The following is a 19,730-nucleotide window of genomic DNA, read 5'->3' as shown; positions in this document are numbered from 1 at the left end:
GCGAGATCTCAGCTTATCACAACTCTCACCTCCCGGGTTCAAGCGATTCCAAAGTGCTGGGATTACAGGCGTAAGCCACTGTGTCTGGCCTCTTACACTTCCAATGAACCCCACAGCTTGTAGCACATTGCTTTGTGTGGTAAGTGTCTCTATTTGTGGTCCTAGCAGGAAATGAATAGCACAGTCAAATTAGGATAATTTGGGGAAGAGTTTAATAAAATGATAATTACAAAGAAGTGGGCAGGGTGTAGGGAAATCAGAAAGCATAGTGCAGTGCCTTAGTACCCACAGCTCTGTTGTGATCACCTCCAAGCTCAAAAAGATGAGGGTGGAGCAGTCGTGTAAAGAGGACTTTCTCAATAAAAACTGTGACTTTCATTGATACCGTCCATTTGGGACAACTTCCTGAAGCAGAAAGCAGGGTGGAGACTGAATTCAAGGGAAAACATAAGATGTCTGGTACAGCATACAACAGCATTCATTCAGAGGAGGGTGGGAGTACTCAGCCCAGGAGAGGGAGAAGGAATGTAAAGCCTGCGAGAGGCTGCTCAGCAATTTTCTGGTCCCTTAGCCTACAGGATTAGCAGCTTCCTAACAGGCAATTCTCTCTCTGGACCTGTTTATTCTATCTATAAGTTGATGGAATTAGTCTAATGATATCTAAGGTCCCTACTATGTGCACAGCTACTGCGACAAGGTCCTTAGCTGCATGATCTTTAATTCTGACAAAGGTTACTATCACAAATATTTTAACATTTTTACTCTCGTGGTTACAAATCAACAATCTCTGGCACTATTACAACAAACCTTTCAGTATTTACAGAGAAGTTATTTGCCCTTCTTAGCAACTAGCCAATCAACAACTCAACTTTATAGTAAGTTACAGAATTTATTCTGTACACTGTATTCTGTACAATGTATTCCATACATTAATGTATTTTGTGGTAAAATAGTAACTTTTAATTTTGGATGGTTAAACTAGACGAGCTGAGATTTAACCCACGTAAGCGGCTGCAGAGCCGCTACCCTTAACAGCTCTCTCTCGGGATTCTAACATTCCCTTCCGTGACGGAGAGACCGCAGGCTGGGACACGCATCCCGGGACGGATCCACAGCTGGGTGGGGAAGGCTGCGCCCGGCGGGCCGGAAGCCGGACGGTGGCGTGCAGGAGCCCCGCCTTCCTGGGCTGGATTCGGGCGGGGGCGGGGCGGGGGCGGGGCCTGAGGCAGCGGGAATCCCGACCCCGCCCCTTTCCCCACCCCTCCATTTCTCGCCATGGCCCCTGCACTGCTCCTGGTCCCTGCTGCCCTCGCCTCTTTCATCCTGGCCTTTGGCACCGGAGTGGAGTTCGTGCGCTTTACCTCCCTTCGGCCACTTCTTGGAGGGATCCCGGAGTCTGGTGGTCCGGGTGAGCGGGAGGGATCGGGGATGAACTGGGAGTAGGAAGGTGGAGCCGTAGGAGAGGGATCGAGGGCGGGGCTTGGAAACAAATGACAGGGGAAGTCCCAGAGAGGGAACTCGAATCTTGAAAGCGGCCGAGAAGCTACAGGGGAGGGAGACCTGAGTTCTAAATTAGGAACTCAAGGATTACAGTTTTGGAGAGGCGGGAGAGTGAGGACTGAGGGAGCCGAAAAGGGCGATAACCAGAGTATTCTAAGTAAAATGTTTTGTAGGGAGGGCTGTTGAGAGTGCTAAAAAGAAGGAGCATTTGGAGAACCGAAATAAGAGGGGCAATCCAGCGGTGGCCTCTCCAGCCATGCTTTTTGCAACTGCCTGACATGCATTGTTCTATAAATCCTCTCCCCTAGGTTTGCAGGAGGCCTAGGGAAGAGGGCAGAAACTAGGAATGGAAAAGTGAGATGGGCACAGCCTAGAGAGGAAGCATTAAGGCTCTTGAAAGCAGTAGGGACATGGCCTGGGGCTCCAAAAGGAGATGAGGATGCGGGAAACATTTGCCACCTTTTCGATCTTCTGTCTCTTTCTCCCTCAACTTCCTGTAGATGCCCGCCAGGGATGGCTGGCTGCCCTGCAGGACCGCAGCATCCTTGCCCCCCTGGCATGGGATCTGGGACTCCTACTTCTATTTGTTGGGCAGCACAGCCTCATGGCAGCTGAAAGAGTGAAGGCATGGACATCCCGGTACTTTGGGGTCCTTCAGAGGTCACTGTATGTGGCCTGCACTGCCCTGGCCTTGCAGGTATGAGGCCCTGGCCTTGCAGGTATGAAGTCCCTAAGGGAGACCAAGTGTGGGAGGGGTGCCCTGGATTGGAGGGGCAAAATATGGGTTCAGGAGGAGAACTGAGGAACTAATCTCAGCTTCCATTCCTCCACAGCACATACCCTAGTTTTTATCAAGAAGGGTGTACTTGTCCTTCCCCAAGCACAATACGTGCATTCTCACCTTTGCAACTTTGTTCATGTCCTGCTTGAGATCCCTTCTCTTCAGTCCTACCCTTTCTTCAAAACCACTTCCCTAGGTCTGAAGAGGCCTTGTCTGTCTTCTCATTGGGTGGTTGGCATAGGCTACTACTTTGTGTAGCTATCAGGTCACCCCATCTGTTCTGTAAATTCTCAGGGTGGAGACAGGCCATCCTTACATCTTTGGGACCTCACCCAGCATGCACCCTCCACATGGTGAATATTTGGTGGTGATGCTTAGGAGAGAGGTGGGGGAGAGTTGCAGGCTAGCCTGTGGTGGGGGCAGCTCTGGATCCGGGTCTCCCAAGGTCGGGCAGGGTAGGCCACTGGGATATGAAGCCCCTTATCCTTCCACAGCTGGTGATGCGGTACTGGGAGCCCGTACCCCGAGGCCCTGTGTTGTGGGAGGCTCAGGCTGAGCCATGGGCCACCTGGGTGCCCCTCCTGTGCTTTGTGCTCCATGTCATCTCCTGGCTTCTCATCTTCAGCATCCTTCTCGTCTTTGACTATGCTGAGCTCATGGGCCTCAAACAGGTGAGGCTCTGAGATCCCTACCTACAACCTCTGACCCGTTTTAGAACTACTCTTTCCCTTTCAAGGGTTTCCCTCCTCCCATGCTCTTCTACTGTCTCCTTGATTCTCCCTCATGACCCTTCCCTCAGAAGGACAGCAACCATGGGCCTCCTGGGCCTGGGGAAGGTACATGGATCATAAGTCAGGATCAGGGATCCAAGTCTCAGAAGAGGGGTTCCTGGGCCTGAGTTCTAGAAGAGGCTGGTGCCTGGAAGAGGAGGAAAGAAGCACCCAAGCTGAGAAAAGGGCTTGACTCAATTTCTTTTTTTTTTTTTGAGACGGAGTCTCGCTCTGTCGCCCAGGCTGGAGTGCAGTGGCCGGATCTCAGCTCACTGCAAGCTCCGCCTCCCGGGTTCACGCCATTCTCCTGCCTCAGCCTCCCGAGTAGCTGGGACTACAGGCGCCCGCCACCTTGCCCGGCTAGTTTTTTGTATTTTTTTTTTTAAGTAGAGACGGGGTTTCACCGTGTCAGCCAGGATGGTCTCGATCTCCCGACCTCGTGATCCGCCCGTCTCGGCCTCCCAAAGTGCTGGGATTACAGGCTTGAGCCACCGCGCCCGGCCTTGACTCAATTTCTAAACTCTTCTCCCTCTTAGGTATACTACCATGTGCTGGGGCTGGGCGAGCCTCTGGCCCTGAAGTCTCCCCGGGCTCTCAGACTCTTCTCTCACCTGCGCCACCCAGTGTGTGTGGAGCTGCTGACAGTGCTGTGGGTGGTGCCTACCCTGGGCATGGACCGTCTCCTCCTTGCTCTCCTCCTTACCCTCTACCTGGGCCTGGCTCATGGGCTTGATCAGCAAGACCTCCGCTACCTCCGGGCCCAACTACAAAGAAAACTCCACCTGCTCTCTCGGCCCCAGGATGGGGAGGCAGAGTGAGGAGCTCACTCTGGTTACAAGCGCTGTTCTTCCTCTCCCCCTGAATTCTAAATCCTTAACATCCAGGCCATGGCTGCTTCACACCAGAGGCCCAAATTCATGGACTGAAGGAGCTACCCCTTCCACTACTTGAGACTTTATTCTCTGGGTCCAGCTCCACACCCTAAATTCTGAGTTTCAGCCACTGAACTCCAAGGTCCACTTCTCACTAGCAAGGAAGAGCGGGGTATGGAACTCATCTGTCCCCTCACTGTTTGGGGCATGACACTTTCGCCCTCAACAGCCTCCTGAGAAGGAAAGGATCTGCCCTGACCATTCCCCTGGCACTGTTACTTGCCTCTGTGCCTCAGGGGTCCCCTTCTCCACCTCCGGCTTCCACTCCAAGAAGCTGGACCAGGGTCTGCAAGTTCAATGGTCATAGCTGTCCCTCCAGGCCCCACACCTTGCCTCACCACTCCTGGGCCTAGTCTCTGCACCTCCTTAGGCCCTGCCTCTGTGCTTAGACCCCAACCTAGTCAAGGGTATTCTCCTGCTCTTAACTCGATGACTTGGGGCTCCCTGCTCTCCCGAGGAAGATGCTCTGCAGGAAAATAAAAGTCAGCCTGATTTTTCTACATATGGCATGCAGTCTGTCAGTGTCTCCCAAGCTGCAGGGCTGAGTTTGGAAAAGAAAGCCAGAGGGAGCCTGGGAGCGCCGAACTGGAGTCTGGGCAGCCACCACGCCCTCTGGCAACCGCTGGGCTTCGGCCACCCCCCGCCGACCCGCCCCCACTTTGCCAGAGCGGCCGGGTCCCCATTCCCATTCCTTCAAATTCCCTTTTTCCCGGCAGCCGACCTGGAGACCCAAGGGAGATAGGTTGAAGCTAGAAAGAGTCCGGCAGCAGCTCTGGTAGGGGGGCGCGCTTCCAAAACCTCTGGTTTCTGAGCGCCTCTCCTGCCGCCCACTCCACAAGGCCCCCCACAGCCTGGCCGTTGCCCTCGACCCCGCAAAAACAAAGGCCTGCAGAGGTTGGACCTCCAGACCCAGATGAGAAGGCAAAAGCATAGGGAGGAGCTGCAGGAGATGGGAAGGGCGGGCCCGGCCCCGAGCAGCTGCCGCTTCCTCCCAAAGTCCCACGAGGGGCCTGAGTCACGGGCCACCGCCCTGGGTCGGCGAGCTGGGGGAAGGGATCTGGACACCTGGGGTGTCCGGGCGGGAAGCTGGTGAGGGCCCCTGGGGACACAGCGGAGGGTCAGGGGTTGGGACAAGAACAGGGCAGTCCCGGAGCGAGTCCCACGCGGGGTGGGAGGGAGCTAGGCCCCGCCCTCTCCTCGGCTCCGCCCTGCGCCCCCATCCCTCTCCTCATTGTCCTTAGACAAAGCGGTCGCCGCCCCCGCCCGGCCCCCTGGTCTCTGTCTCCGTCCCACCTCCTTTGCTGCCTCTTTCCCTCCTCCTCTCCTTCCCTCCTCTCCTTCCCTCCTCCCCTCCCTCTAGTCTCCGGATCTCCCTCGGTCCCTCTCTCCTCCTCTTCCTCTCTCCGGACGCCCGGCTCCTCGGCACCCCCTCCCGCGGGGGTCCTGCGACGTGTGAGTTGACTGAGGGGCTCAGACTTGGGGAGTGGGTGTCTCCTCGCTCCGGTCCTTGCTCCCATCCCTGGCCCGGATCTTGGCTGTCTCCTCTTTGTGCCGAGATTGTCAGTCTGTGCGTCCAGAGCGGGGTGGAGACTGCCGGCTCTGTCACGGCTCCATGAGAGCGGGGACGGGGCACAGGACTTGCAGGCGCCGGGGAGAAGAGACATGGAGCCGGCCCTCGGCACTCTGGGGTCGCGTGGCGCAGCCGGTGGGGGAGGCAGGCGGTGGTGACGGGACAGGGTGGGGGTGGACGCCAGGGTTCTGGGAACGCGCTGGCAGCCCTGACGCCCGGGTTCCGAAAGTCCCGGGGGTGGGTATTTCCCCCGACCCGCCTCGGGGGCGGAGTGCGGGGCAGAGGGGTGGGGGCTGGGGAGAGGCGTGGCCCGAGCGGTGCTGGAAGGGGAGCCGGGACCTTTGGGGCCCGCGCTGAGACGCGCCGGGTTGCTGCCGCCGCGCTCCTTTCCCCTCTTCCTTGGTTTCCCTTCTCCCCTAGACCTCTTCGCTCTCCGCTCCTCCTTGCCTCCCCAACACCCCCTCAGGTCCCGTTGCCTCCTGGTCCTTCCAGGGATTCCTGGTCCTTCCTTCCCACACTAGCCTCCCTGGGGTATCGCTGAGGCAGTCTGGCCTGCACCCAGATTCCCCTCACCCCAGCCTCATTTCTCTCTTCTCCCTCACAGCAACTTTCCTTTTCGCCCTTCTCTCTCTGTCTCACATCCTAGAGACTGTCTTTAATACGCATTAACCCTGACTGCCACATCTGGCTCCTGCCCTCATTGCCTCCAATCAGGACTCTTCCTCTCGCATCACCCCCACCACCCCCAACTTGGGCTCACAACTTCTCTTCACTTTTTCCATTTCCCCAGTTCTCTGCCTTCCCTCTTTCCCTCTGTCCTCATCCTTAGCCCCTCTGCCCTGCTTTGTGTCCCACCTCTCCCCCTCCACTTCCTCTCCTCCCACCCTCAGTCTCCCCCCTGGGCCTCTCTGGAGCCTCTCCTTCCTGTTCTCTGCCCCCAGTGCTCCCTACCCTCACCTCAAGGCGACCATGGCCACCATCCCAGACTGGAAGCTACAGCTGCTAGCCAGGCGCCGGCAGGAGGAGGCGTCCGTTCGAGGCCGGGAGAAAGCAGAACGGGAGCGCCTGTCCCAGATGCCAGCCTGGAAGCGAGGGCTCCTGGAGCGCCGCCGGGCCAAGCTTGGGCTGTCCCCTGGGGAGCCTAGCCCTGTGCCGGGGACTGCAGAGGCTGGCCCTCCAGACCCAGATGAGTCTGCGGTCCTTCTGGAGGCTATTGGGCCAGTGCACCAGAACCGATTCATCCGGCAGGAGCGGCAGCAGCAGCAGCAGCAGCAACAAAGGAGTGAAGAGCTGCTAGCAGAGAGAAAGCCTGTGCCTCTGGAGGCCCGGGAGCGGAGACCCAGCCCTGGGGAGATGCGGGATCAGAGCCCCAAGGGAAGAGAGTCAAGAGAAGAGAGACTAAGTCCCAGGGAGACCAGAGAGAGGAGACTGGGGATAGGGGGAGCCCAAGAGTCCAGCCTGAGGCCTCTGGAGGCTCGGGACTGGAGGCAAAGCCCGGGAGAGGTGGGAGACAGGAGCTCCCGACTGTCAGAGCCATGGAAATGGAGGCTGAGTCCTGGAGAAACTCCAGAGCGGGGTCTGAGACTAGCAGAGTCTCGAGAGCAAAGCCCCAGGAGAAAAGAGGTGGAAAGTAGACTGAGCCCAGGGGAATCTGCCTACCAGAAGTTGGGCCTGACAGAGGCCCATAAATGGAGACCTGACTCCAGAGAGTCTCAGGAACAGAGTTTGGTACAACTGGAGGCAACAGAGTGGAGGCTGAGGTCAGGAGAAGAAAGACAAGGCTACTCGGAAAAATGTGGCAGAAAAGAAGAGTGGCCAGTTCCAGGGGTGGCTCCGGAAGAGACTACAGAGCTGTCCGAGACCCTGACAAGGGAGGCCCAAGGCAGCAGTTCCACAGGAATGGAGGCAGCAGAGCAGAGGCCTGTGGAAGATGGCGAGAGGGGCATGAAGCCAGCAGAAGGGTGGAAATGGACCCTAAACTCCGGGAAGGCTCGAGAATGGACACCCAGGGACATAGAGGCTCAAACTCAGAAACCAGAACCTTCAGAGTCAGCAGAGAAGCGTCTGGAATCTCCTAGTGTGGAGGCTGGAGAAGGGGAGGCTGAGAAGGAGGAGGCGGGAGCTCAGGGCAGGCCTCTGAGAGCCCTGCAGAACTGCTGCTCTGTGCCCTCCCCCCTCCCACCAGAGGACGCTGGGACTGGAGGCCTGAGACAGCAGGAAGAGGAAGCAGTGGAACTCCAGCCCCCACCACCAGCCCCTCTGTCTCCCCCACCCCCAGCCCCAACTGCCCCCCAACCTCCTGGGGATCCCCTCATGAGCCGCCTGTTCTATGGGGTGAAGGCAGGGCCAGGGGTGGGGGCCCCCCGCCGCAGTGGACACACCTTCACCGTCAACCCCCGGCGGTCTGTGCCCCCTACGACCCCAGCCACCACAACCTCTCCAGCCACAGCTGATGCTGCAGTCCCAGGAGCTGGGAAGAAGCGGTACCCAACTGCCGAGGAGATCTTGGTTCTGGGGGGCTACCTCCGTCTCAGCCGCAGCTGCCTTGCCAAGGGGTCCCCCGAAAGACACCACAAACAGGTAGGGAAGCAGCCAAGCCAGACTTCTTAGAAGCCCACTTGTCAATTCTCTTTGGACTCTGGTCTTTATTTCTTTTTTATACCCCTGTTTTCTTGTCTTCCTCTCTTCTTTCTTGTTAATTCCTGCCACCACCCTTCCTCGCTCTGCACATACACCCTTCCTTCTCAGAGCCCTCCTTTTCCATTTTGAGCCCAAAAGATCCTGCCCCAGCAAAGGCCGTCTCTGGGTGTGTCTCTTTCAGGGTGTGCCCGGCTGCTCATTCTCCCTTCCCTTGGGCTCTGAATTTCCAGCCCCCTTTTCTTTCCTCCCTTTCCTGAGTGTGACCCGCCCCAGTCCATCCAGTGGGAAAGCCCAAACTGACAAGCTTGAATCAGTGAGGGCAGCGTCACGAGGGTGAAAGCACTTGCAGTTTTTCTGCGGAGAAGGGATAGGGAGCCTGGGGTGGCGGAGGGGGTGCGTTTGTGTTCTAGGGAGAAACTGTAGGGAGAAGTGAATGGAGGAAGGTCCAACTGCCCCATGGGAAAGAGGGCAGAGCTGAATAGGGACATCTTAGGATGGAGGGGAGAGGGGAGATGGAACTGGGCCGGCCAAAGAGCAGAGAGAAGGCTTTTGAACCCTGAGTCTGCCCCATGGGAGAGACACAGAGAGGCCATTTGAAGTGGGTGACCTCGGGGTTGCACACCCCCAGCTGGGCCACTGCTTCAGACAGTGCTCCCTTCTCTCTTGGGACAAGAAAAGCCTTCTCCTCTTCCAAAATACCCCCGCCCCTCACTCCCCCGTCCTTCCTCCCTGGGTTTCCCCTCCCTCCCAAGAACTGGCTTAGGGATCGGTTTTCCCCTCTCTTCCTGCCATCCTGGACTCTCCCTCCCCTTAGGGTAGTGAAAGAGAGAAGTGAATTTGGAGACAGTTTTGAGAGCAGGCACTGGCCAGGGAGCATAGTGGGAGTTCTGGACAGGGGTCGGGGCTGAGGCCAGCAGAGGGTCAGAGGTTAGACTTGCAACAAAGACCTGCAGGAAAGTGGAGGCAGCTAGGCTAACTCCCCCTGGCCCTGGCCTCATTTCTTCCCTGTGCACACCCACCTGTTTCCAGCTTGAAAATCTCTGGGGAGAGAGAGGTCCCACACTCAGACATCTCAGACTTAGGAAGTCCCTCCAGTCACACACATCTCCCCAGCCCAGTCTCATTCTCATCCCATGTGTTAACATCCTCAGATTTGATTTTTTTGTGTCCTCCGTGTCAGTGGGGAACCACAGGGACTAAAGATATGGGTTAAGCCTGGGGTGGAGGGGGGTTCATTTGATTGCCCAATTCATCTTCACATGAAGCGTAAGTTCACACCCTTGAGCCATGGTGCTTGGGAACCTACCCTCAGCCCTCTGACTGCTACCATCTTGTTCCCCTCAGGGCTGGGCAGATGAAAAAAACAGAAGTCCGGAAATGCTACCCGGGTGAGGTGTTCAGAAAAGTCACTTCCTACTGAGAGAGGCTTGTGCCTCTGGGGAAGAATGAGCAGAGGGAAGCATGAAGCTTTGGGGCCCAAAGCCCAGGGAGCATCCCAGGGGAGCCAGGAAGCAAGTGCAGGGCAGGACCCATGCTGGTGACCATACCTAGGCCAGAGAGCAGGGGAGCCGGAAGCAGATCGCCCAAACAGGAAGCCTGGGGTGGGGGCCGGAAGGCTGGTGGGGCTGAGTGGGGAACCCTGGGCTCTGGGCCTGCCAGAGCTGTGCTCAGGATGTGGTGAGAGAATAAGGAAGCAGCCACTGCTTGGGTGGGGGTGGGGAAGAGGCAGCACAGAGTTCTTCTGACCCAGATGCCTCACCCTCCACCCTCTCCCCACTCTCAGCACCCTGCTCTTCAGGGGCTGGGTGCCTTGTCCCAGCTCTGCTGCAACACACTGGCTCAGGAATAGGAGATAGGAGGACCCTGCCACCAACCCCCGCTTCACCTTCCCTAAATAACTCGTTTGCAGGCTAAGTCCATCAAACTTATCCCTGCCATCAGGAGAGAAATCCCAGCCCTGCCACTGGAGCCCAGGGGATGGCTGTGGCTGGTGCCCTACCCCAGAGGCCTCCTGGGCTGAGAGACCAGCCCCATTGTGACCTTATATAGCTGATGGGAGAGGAGCCAGTGAGTCACCCTCTCTCTACCCGCCCCCCCACTCCCATGCAGGCTGTGCATTCCTGAGAAGTCCAGTCAGAAGCTGGTGGGGGGTGAGGAGAGAGGCAGGGTAGTGGGGAGATATAAACATAGACCGAGAGCAAATAAAATAAGTCCTTTTTCAGAATAGATAATAAAGTACAGAGGTTATTATTCCAAAAGAGGATATGAGAAGAAAACAAAAATGGGTTCCCAGAAATGTGGGTAAATCTGTCAGTAACAGAAACTAAGTGGTTGCTTCTGAGAACTTGGGATATAAGCAGTCTGGCTGCTGTAACTAGATTGTACCAGCAGTTCCACAGACATGAGCTGGGGGGTCAAATATATACAGGCTGGACCACCCCCAGATTGTTTCCCCAGCATTGGTCCTCTGATGGCACCTCATCTGAGGTTTGAACAAACTCTAAACTCTTGCACTGTAGCAACTTTCAAGCTCCTTTTTTCTTTTCTTTTTTTTTTTTTCTGAGACAGTCTTGCTGTCTCCCAGCCTGGAGTTCAATGGTGAGATTTCGGCCCACTACAACCTCCACCTTCCGGCTTCAAGTGATTCTCCATCCTCAGCCTCCTGACTATCTGGAACTACAGGCGCACACCACCAAGCCCAGCTAATTTTAGTATTTTTAGTAGAGACGGGATTTCACCATGTTGGCCAGGCTGGTCTCAAACTCCTGACCTCAAGTAATCCACCTGTCTTGGCCTCCCAAAGTGCTGGGATTACAGGTGTGAGCCACTTCACCCGGCCCCAAGCTCCTTCCAACAGCAGACACGAGTATAATAAATTAGTAAATTATCTAGGAAGTTAGAAGGTGGTAAGTGATTATGAAAAAAAAAAATAGAACAGTGGAACTTAGAGGGTCAGGAAGCAGGGGGAGTGAATATGGAGACTTCAAAATGGGGTGATCAGGAGGGTCAGAGCCATGGGGATATTTCGGGAGAGTGTTCTAGGCAGAAGGAATAGCTAGTACTTTTCTGGTCCTGAGGTGGGAGTGCGTGGAGGGACCAACGCCAGTGTGGCTGGAGTGAAGGAAGAGGCCAGAGAGGCAAGGGGAGGGTGGCACATTGGGAGCACCCTGTAGGCTTTGGTCAGGTTCTGGGCACCTTTGGGGCAATCAAGTAGACTTTTTTTTTTGAGGTGGAGTCCCACTCTGTTGCTCACGCTGTAGTGCACTGGCGTGATCTCGGCTCACTGCAACCTCCGCCTCCCGGGTTCAAGTGATTCTCCTGCCTTGTCCTCCCGAGTAGCTGGGACTACAGGCGTACGCCACCATGCCCAGCTAATTTTTTTGTATTTTTAGTAGAGACGGGTTTCACCATGTTGACCAGGATGGTCTCAATCTCTTGACCTTGTGATCCGCCCGCCTCGGCCTCCCAAAATGCTGGGATTATGGGCATGAACCACCGCGCCCAGCCTCGAGTAGACTTTTTGCTCCAAGTGAGATGGGGAGACAATGTGGGGTTCGGAGCCAACAAGGAGTAACATACACAGTTCCCGAGTTCCACCTTCCCATGGGGACCCAGGTGTCATATCTGATTTTTTTTTTTTTCTTTTTTAGAGACAGTGTCACTCTATTGCCCAGGCTTGTCTCCAACTCCTGGGCTCGAGAAATAATCCTGCCTCAGCCTCCCAAAGTGCTGGGATTACAGGCGTGAGCCACCGTGCCTGACTGGTGTCATATCTGAAGCAGCTCTTAGCAACCACCTGCCCAGCCACCCTTCTGGCTTCTCCCTTTTCATACCTCAGTCCATTAGGGGACTCAGGGATGTTCGACTGGCCCCAAGTCTTCCCAAACAGATGCCAGGGAAGGCCTGAGTAGATCATTTGGACCTTTCCAAGTAGTCCACATGGAATCCTCCTGCTGTCTGCCTAATCCCTTTGGCTCCTAGACTTAATCCCACCCTGCCCCTTCCCCCTGAGCTTCTTAAGAGGGCAAAGGGGAAGGGTAGAAAGGCAGTGAGAACAGCTGGGACTCACCTGCTTTTGGCACAGTGTGATTTTTCTGTGCCCTGTCTGGTATTTTGTCTCTGCGCCTGTCCCTTTGAGCACACTGTGGGCCCCCACCCCAGGTTTGTGTGGACTTTCCTTTCTGCCCTTGTCATCTCCCCCAACCTTTCAAGGTGTCAGCGGCTAATCTTTCCCCTGTGTGTTGTGGGAGTCTCTTGGTTCCTCTGGGCCTTTATATTCATCTCCCATCTCTTCCCAGGCCCTAGACCCCCTTTGCTATGGATAGGAGAGGAATGAGGGGAGTGGGAGGGAACAGGTGCCCAGGCTCCTGGGTTTTGCATAGGACAGCAAGGGGCTGTGGGTATGAAAACCATGGTTTTGGTTGAGACTGGCTCCCCAGCCAGTTCTTTCCCCACTGGCCAGTCTGCTGGGCTCCTCTGGGAAGTTTACTCTATTGCCTCCAAGGTGCCCAAAGACTAGGTTCTGATCACAAGACTAATCGCCACGTATTTTAATTTCTTTTTACCCCTCTGCCTCCCACACTCGAAAGAGCAGGGACCTTGGTCTTATGTTATTCACTTCTGCCTCCCAAGCCCCTGCCAACGTACAGGGCAAAGTCTGATGTTTTGAAATGATATGATCGAAGAGGGAAACTCTAGGATTGGAAAGCCAGTGTGTAAAGGAAAACTGGATCCCAGAGTGGATGGGAGAGAGTGAGGGGGGCGCCTAAGTCCAACCCCCCCCCCCCCCCTCCCCCCCCCCCCCCTGCCCCCTTGCAGACTCCCCCCCCCCCGCCCCCGCTTTCTCCCCCTCAACCCCCACGGGCCTCACCCCTGCTGACCTTGCCTCCTGCCCCCTTTTTCTCCCTCCTTCAGCTTAAGATCTCCTTCAGCGAGACAGCCCTGGAGACCACGTACCAATACCCCTCCGAGAGTTCGGTACTGGAGGAGCTGGGCCCGGAGCCTGAGGTCCCCAGTGCCCCCAACCCCCCAGCAGCCCAACCCGACGACGAAGAGGATGAGGAAGAGCTGCTGCTGCTGCAGCCAGAGCTCCAGGGCGGGCTGCGCACCAAGGCCCTGATTGTGGGTAAGCGGAGGCTCCGCCGGCTCGAGAGCGCCCCCTGCTGTCAGAGCGGGCGCTGCGGTCCAGGAGAGAAGAGAAGGGAGGATTGCATGTAGGCGCTTGGAAGGGGCTTGGTGGTCCTCTGGTCCAACCTGCCCCTTCAATAGATGGGCAAACTGAGGTCCCGGGCAGTGAAGTACACATTGAGTCTTCAAGTTTCAAAACGAGAACTCTTCCTGAGTACTGTAATCTGGTCAAAACCACAGGGTGGGTCGACAGGCCTGAGTTGCAATTCCAGCTTGTCTCTTAATTGTGTGATCTCAGGGAAACCATCCGATATCTGGCTTTAGTTTATTATTTATGAAATGAAGTTAATAATAACTACCTCCTGTGGCTCATGCCTGTAATCCCAGCACTTCAGGAAGCCAAGACGGGTGGATCGCTTGAGCCCAGGAGTTCAAGACCACCCTGGGCAACATGGCAAAATCCTGTCTCTACAAAAAAATACAAAAATTATCCAGGTGTGGGCCAGGCACGGTGGCTCACGCCTGTAATCCCAGCACTTTGAGAGGCCGAGGCGGGCGGATCATGAATTCAGGAGACTGAGACCATCCTGGCTAACACGGTGAAACTCCATCTCTACTAAAAATAAAAAAAAATTAGCCGGGCGTGGTGGTGGGCACCTGTAGTCCCAGCTACTTGGGAGGCTGAGGCAGGAGAATGGTGTGAACCTGGGAGGCGGAGCTTGCAGTGAGCCGAGATCACCCCACTGCACTCCAGCCTGGACAACAGAGCGAGACTTTGTCTCTAAAAAAAATAAATAAATAAAAATAAAAGAATTAGCCAGGTGTGGCAGTGCACAGCTGTGGTTCCAGCTACTTGGGAGGCTGAGGTGGGAGGATCGTTTGACCTCAGAAGTTGGAGGCTGCAGTGAGCCGATATTGCACCACCCACTGCACTCCAGCCTGGGCAATAGAGGAAGACCCTGTCTCAAAAGAAACAAACAGGCCAGACACGGTGGCTCACGCCTGTAATTCCAGCACTTTGGGAGGCTGAAGCAGGTGGATCACTCAAGGTCAGAAGTTCAAGACCAGCCTGGCCAACATAGTGAAAACCCATCTCTACTAAAAATACAAAAATTAGCTAGGCATGGAGGTGGACACCTGCAATCCCTGCTACTCGGGAGTCTGAGGCAGGAGAATCACTTGAAGCTGGGAAGCAGAGGTTGCAGTGAGCCGAAATGATGCCACTGCACTCCAGCCTGGGCTAGAGTGAAATTCCGTCTCAAAAAAACAGAAACCAAAAACTACCTCCTAGAGTTGTAGAAAAGATTAAGTAATTTATTTTATTTAATTAATTAATTTATTTATTTTGAGACAGCGTCTCCCTCTGTCGCCCAGACTGGAGTGCAGTGGCACAATCTCAGCTCACTGCAACCTCTGCCTCCCAAGTTCAAGCGATTCTCATGCCTCAGTCTCTCAAGTAGCTGGGATTACAGATGTGTACCATCACACCTGGCTAGTTTTTATATTTTTAGTAGAGACAGGGTTCCCCCATGTTGGCCAGGCTGGTCTTGAACTCCTGACTTCAAGTGATCCTCCCGCCTCAGCCTCCTAAATTGCTCAGATTACAGGGGCTCCAGGCCAAGATTAAGTAGTTTTTGTGAAGCACCAAGAGCCACAGCTGGATATCAAATTACTTAATCTCTCCTGGAGTTATGGTGACATTAAACAGTTATGAGGATGCTTGGCACAGAATCCGAGCTAAATGAGTGATGGATGTGGTTACTGATGGTAACGTGCTTTAGATGTGGAAGATATTATAGGACTTCCTGCATGCCAACTGCCCTTCAATTTGTGTGTGGGGGAAGGGTGGGCAGAAGGCAGAGGCTCTCACTCATTCTCTGTCATTATTGCCCCCTCTCCCACAGATGAGTCCTGCCGGCGGTGACCATCTTCAACATAGGGATATACCTCCTTCCTTCTTATAACTGAAGATCCTGGATCCCGGAAGATTCAGGGCAGCAGACCCTGATAATGAGCCTGGCAGGGAAGGGCAACAACCAACATCTTGTAACTTGCTTTCCCCACCCTGTTTCTGGGGGCAGAGCCAATTGCCCAATTTCTACCCTAATCCAAAGTCCCTGGTGTGGGTGGGGTTAAACGTGCTGGTACATCCTGGGTGATCTAAGAGTGAGCGCCAAGTGCTGAGAAGGAGCACAGAACTCCCTGGAGGGTGGAGATGGAGCACCTGCCCTCCATGGCAGGGTACACTCTCCCCACAGCCTTCCTTCCCACCATCCCGTGGGGACTCTTGGGATTTAAGCACTCATCTCTCTCGAGGCCCAGAGCCCACTCCATTTATAGGCACATCTCCCTCATTTCCTAGGTCACTGCCCCTTTGTTTACAGCTCCTGCCTCCTCCTTGACCACAGCCTGGTTTACAAATTCCACCAGCTCCCAGCCCCACCTGCCAAAGTCCCAGGTTTACAAGCCACGCTTACTTGCTGTGTCTGCGTGGAATTCTTTCCTCTCTCCCCTCCAGTCTTCTCATTGGAGTGACCTGAAGGTGTGGCTTCCTCCACTTTTTCTCAGTATTACTTTGCCTTAGTTTTCCCCAAGAGGGAAGGCTGGAAATCTTAACTCTGTACCCGTTGATAGTTATTTAATTCTGTTTCTCCTAGTGGTTCACAATTGAACTGAATTGAGATGGTGTCGGGTGGCTAAGGAGACCCCTCACCTCTCCTCCCCCATTGTGCCGCCTTTATCAATTGCCTGTCTTGTTTTGTTTTGTTTTTTTAACTTTCCATAATAAAATGGAGTTCTCTCCAACTCGTCTGCTTCTCCTTTAGGAAAAAAAAAAAAAAAAAAAACGGGTATGTGAGGGGAGGCTCTGGTGGCTGGGGGAGAGGAAAATGATGGGGGATGAACCAGGAACTCGGCACTGACATGTCAAAAGGGGTCTGGGAAGCTGCGCATGGGTTTCACGCAGGACAAGCAGGTGACATGAGAAAGGGCAGTTGAAGTGTCCACTAGACTGGAAGTGCCATGAGGGCTGACTACATCAGCTGGGTTCACTGCAACATCCCGTACCTGTCAACTAGTAGACACGAAATTATTTCTAGAATGAATGACAATGAATGAATAGAAGAAAAGGGTTAAAATATTGCAGAGGACACTTCGAGGATTCTAGGATTTAGAAGCCTGCGCCATGCAGGCAGCTAGGTAGTATATGACACACAACACATGTGGCTAATCCAGGGATATGTACTTCAAGAGTTGGGGCTATGAATAGTAAATCTGAAATTGCTGCAAAATGAAGTAACTATGTACAAGAGTCAGTTTCCTGGAAAAGGTTCTCTGAAAGACAATGGATTTTATATCACTGGGCGCAGTGGCTTACGCCTGTAATCCCAGCACTTTGGGAGGCCGAGGCAGGTGGATCATGAGGTCAGGAGATCGAGACCATCCTGGCTAACACGGTGAAACCCCATCTCTACTAAAAATACGAAAAATACAAAAAGTTAGCCGGGCATGGTGGCAGGCACCTGTAGTCCCAGTTACTCAGGAGGCTGAGGCGAGAGAATGGCGTGAACCCGGGAGGTGGAGCTTGCAGTGACCCGAGATCGCGCCACTGCACTCCAGCCTGGGTGACAGAGCGAGATTCCATCTCAAAAAAAAAAAGGTTTAAAAAACCTTGATAATGCATGGCTTTGGTGCCCATATAGTTGATATTCGGGATTTTCCCATTTCGAAGAGTATCTTATACAAATGTGGAACATCAATATTTTATTCATCAGGTATTTTTGTTTGTTAGTTGTTAGCTCTCCAGGCTAAGAAAGATATGGTTGAATAGAGTCCTTCTACCACTGTAAGTTGCTACTCTCAGACTGGTCAGAGGAGGCCCCAGGCCTTCACTATAAAACAAAATGGATCAGACAAATTGATCTTAAGCATATGCCAAAGGTTTTCAATTTACTAGCAAGAGAACGAGCCCAGTGTCAAAAGACAGCCAGTTCGGAAGAAGTCTGGGAAGGGAAGGAAACAGAATGATTATATTAGCAGCCTGTTAGGTAAAGGTCTTAATAAGTTTCCAGTTGTGACCCAGGAAAACAGTTAGGAAGCTCTGAGATGCCAGGAGTGCCCACAGTCCATCTCAGAAACAGAAAACAATGCATTCAAGAAGTCAGGCCGGGCGTGGTGGCTCACACCTGTAATCCTAACACTTTGGGAGGCCAAGGCGGGTGGATTGCCTGAGCTGAGGAGTTCGAGACCAGCCTGGGCAACACGGTGAAACCCCGTCTCTACTAAAATACAAAAAATTAGCTGGATGTGGTGGCACGTGCCTGTAGTCGCAGGTACTCAGGAAGCGGAGGCAGGAGAATCGCTTGAACCTGAGAGGTGGAGGTTGCAGTGGGCCAAGATCACGCCACTGTACTCCAGCCTGGGCGACACAGTGAGACTCTGAGACTCCCTCTCCAAAAAAAAAAAAAAAAAAAAAAAAAAAGTCAGTGATGTAGATCCACTTGTGACTATTAATAAGAACAATGTTTCATTTCCTAACAGTAATGCCTGGTAACTGCAATTAATCATAAAAGTGTGATGCAGGGTCAAACAAATCAGACAGCAGAGCATCAAGAGACAAATTCAGCTTTTTTTTTTTTTTTTTTGAGGCATAGTCTTGGTCTGTCGCCTAGATTGGAGAGCCTGATCTCGGCTCACTGCAATCTCTGGCTCCTGGGCTCAAGAGATTCTCCTGTCTCAGGCCCGGCGCGGTGGCTCACACCTGTAATCCCAGCACTTTGGGAGGCTGAGGCAGGCAGATCATGAGGTCAGGAGTTCAGGACCAGCCTGACCAACATGGTAAAATCCCGTCTCTACTAAAAATACAAAAGTAAGCAGGGCGTGATGGCACGTGCCTATTGCGCCTGTAATCCCAGCTACTCCAGAGGCTGAGGCAGGAGAATCACTTGAACCTGGGAGGCAGAGGTTGCAGTGAGCCAAGATCGTGCCTCTGCACTCCAGTCTGGGCAACAGAGCAAGACTCCGTCTCCAAAAAAATAAAAATAAAAAATAAAAGATTCTCTTGTCTCAGCCTCCAGAGTAGCTGGGACTACAGATGCACACCTCCACACCTGGCTAATTTTTTGTAGAGATGGCAGGGTCTCACCATGTTGCCCAGGCTGGTCTCAAACCCCTGTTCTCAAGAGATCCTCCTGCCTCAGCCTCCCAAAGTGCTGGGATTATAGGAAAAGCCACTGCACCTGGCCTTGCTTACTTTTAAATAAGCAGCCACCAGTGATTTTCTCAAGATGTTAGCAAAAATGCAGAAAACAGTTTGCCTGTTCCTTAGTTTGGAGATTTTGTCTTTTTTTTTTTTTTTTTTTTTGAGACGGAGTCTTGCTCTGTCACCCAGGCTGGAGTGCAGTGGCCGGATCTCAGCTCACTGCAAGCTCCGCCTCCCGGGTTTACGCCATTCTCCCGCCTCAGCCTCCCGAGTAGCTGGGACTGCAGGCGCCCGCCACCTCGCCCGGCTAGTTTTTTGTATTTTTTAGTAGAGACGGGGTTTCACGGGGTTAGCCAGGATGGGCTCGATCTTCTGACCTCGTGATCCGCTCGTCTCGGCCTCCCAAAGTGCTGGGATTACAGGCTTGAGCCACCGCGCCCGGCCGGAGATTTTGTCTTTAACAATTTTCCCCAGTTTCCCAGTTTCTTCCTGCCTAGAGGTCTTCCCTTATGCCTGACCTGTCTTCACTCCTGCTGCAGGCAAACCAATCCTAGCAAAGGTCACTTTTTTGTTTGTTTGAGACAGAGTCTTCCTCTGTCGCTCAGGCTGGAGTGCAGTGGTGGGATCTCGGTTCACTGCAAGCTCCGCTTCCCAGGTACAAACGATTCTCCTGCCTCAGCCTCCCGAGTACCTGGGGCTGCAGGCGCACGCCACCACACCCGGCTAATTTTTATATTTTTAATAGAGACAGGGTTTAGCCATCTTGGCCAGGTTGGCCTCGAACTCCTGACCTCAGGTGATCTGCCCGTCTTGGCCTCCCAAAATGCTGGGATTACAGGCGTGAGCCACCGCGCCCGGCCAACACGGCTAATATGCTTCATGAGCATGGACCCTATCTTCCAATCTGAAATAGAATTTCGGTCGTCCCTTACTTTGTATAGTTTTTGGCTCTATAAAACTTCCATACTTTATTTATTATGTATCCTGTCCCTCCCCCACCGCAAAATGTAAATTTGGTAAGGAACTTTTGATTTGTCCTCTGCTAGATCCCAGCGACGGAAAGCAATGAGCACACATTAGGCGTCCATTAAATTGATTTCACTTGTTGAATGAATGAGTTAGCGAAGCACTCACGGACTGACCATCAGGGGGCGTCAGAGAAACTGAATAGAGGCGGAAATGAAGAAAAAAGAATTACTCCGAATTTTCA

General features: G+C 53.8%; 2 protein-coding genes across 7 annotated transcripts; both read left to right on the top strand.

The window, feature by feature from the left end:
• Nucleotides 1–1,122: 1,122 nt before the first annotated feature.
• On the top strand, nt 1,123–4,485 carry NRM (nurim). 5 transcript variants are annotated; one of them, XM_003897310.5, is made up of 4 exons: nt 1,123–1,408; nt 2,001–2,197; nt 2,776–2,952; nt 3,588–4,485. In XM_003897310.5, exons 1-4 carry the CDS (start codon nt 1,276–1,278, stop codon nt 3,867–3,869), a joined length of 789 nt encoding a protein of 262 aa, XP_003897359.1. In that variant the 5' UTR covers nt 1,123–1,275; the 3' UTR covers nt 3,870–4,485. The 5 variants fall into 5 exon arrangements, 4 of the variants coding, with proteins under 4 accessions (XP_003897359.1, XP_009202997.1, XP_021792775.1 ...); XR_004184260.1 differs by having other exon boundaries at nt 1,251–1,408; nt 2,001–2,219; XM_009204733.3 differs by lacking the exon at nt 2,776–2,952 and having other exon boundaries at nt 1,251–1,408.
• A 734-nt stretch (nt 4,486–5,219) lies between these two features.
• PPP1R18 (protein phosphatase 1 regulatory subunit 18) lies at nt 5,220–16,125 on the top strand. Of its 2 annotated transcripts, XM_031667028.1 has the most exons (5): nt 5,220–5,435; nt 6,495–8,133; nt 10,762–10,791; nt 13,108–13,318; nt 15,225–16,125. In XM_031667028.1, exons 2-5 carry the CDS (start codon nt 6,523–6,525, stop codon nt 15,242–15,244), a joined length of 1,872 nt encoding a protein of 623 aa, XP_031522888.1. In that variant the 5' UTR covers nt 5,220–5,435; nt 6,495–6,522; the 3' UTR covers nt 15,245–16,125. The 2 variants fall into 2 exon arrangements, with proteins under 2 accessions (XP_031522888.1, XP_009202996.2); XM_009204732.3 differs by lacking the exon at nt 10,762–10,791.
• The last annotated feature ends 3,605 nt before the right edge of the window (nt 16,126–19,730 follow it).

Source organism: Papio anubis, chromosome 6 (genome assembly GCF_008728515.1).
Source record: "Papio anubis isolate 15944 chromosome 6, Panubis1.0, whole genome shotgun sequence".
Taxonomy (NCBI): Eukaryota; Metazoa; Chordata; class Mammalia; order Primates; family Cercopithecidae; genus Papio; species Papio anubis.
This window is presented reverse-complemented; position numbering and strand designations above follow the sequence as displayed.

Excerpts from the sequence above, each read along its gene's own strand:
- NRM (XM_003897310.5), top strand. The coding sequence starts at position 1,276 with ATGGCCCCTGCACTGCTCCTGGTCCCTGCTGCCCTCGCCTCTTTCATC. Across the intron at positions 1,409-2,000 it reads CCCGGAGTCTGGTGGTCCGG|ATGCCCGCCAGGGATGGCTG; the intron begins GTGAGCGGGAGG and ends AACTTCCTGTAG. Across the intron at positions 2,198-2,775 it reads GCACTGCCCTGGCCTTGCAG|CTGGTGATGCGGTACTGGGA; the intron begins GTATGAGGCCCT and ends ATCCTTCCACAG.
- PPP1R18 (XM_031667028.1), top strand. The coding sequence starts at position 6,523 with ATGGCCACCATCCCAGACTGGAAGCTACAGCTGCTAGCCAGGCGCCGG. Across the intron at positions 8,134-10,761 it reads CCGAAAGACACCACAAACAG|TCTTGCTGTCTCCCAGCCTG; the intron begins GTAGGGAAGCAG and ends TTTCTGAGACAG. Across the intron at positions 13,319-15,224 it reads CACCAAGGCCCTGATTGTGG|ATGAGTCCTGCCGGCGGTGA; the intron begins GTAAGCGGAGGC and ends CCTCTCCCACAG.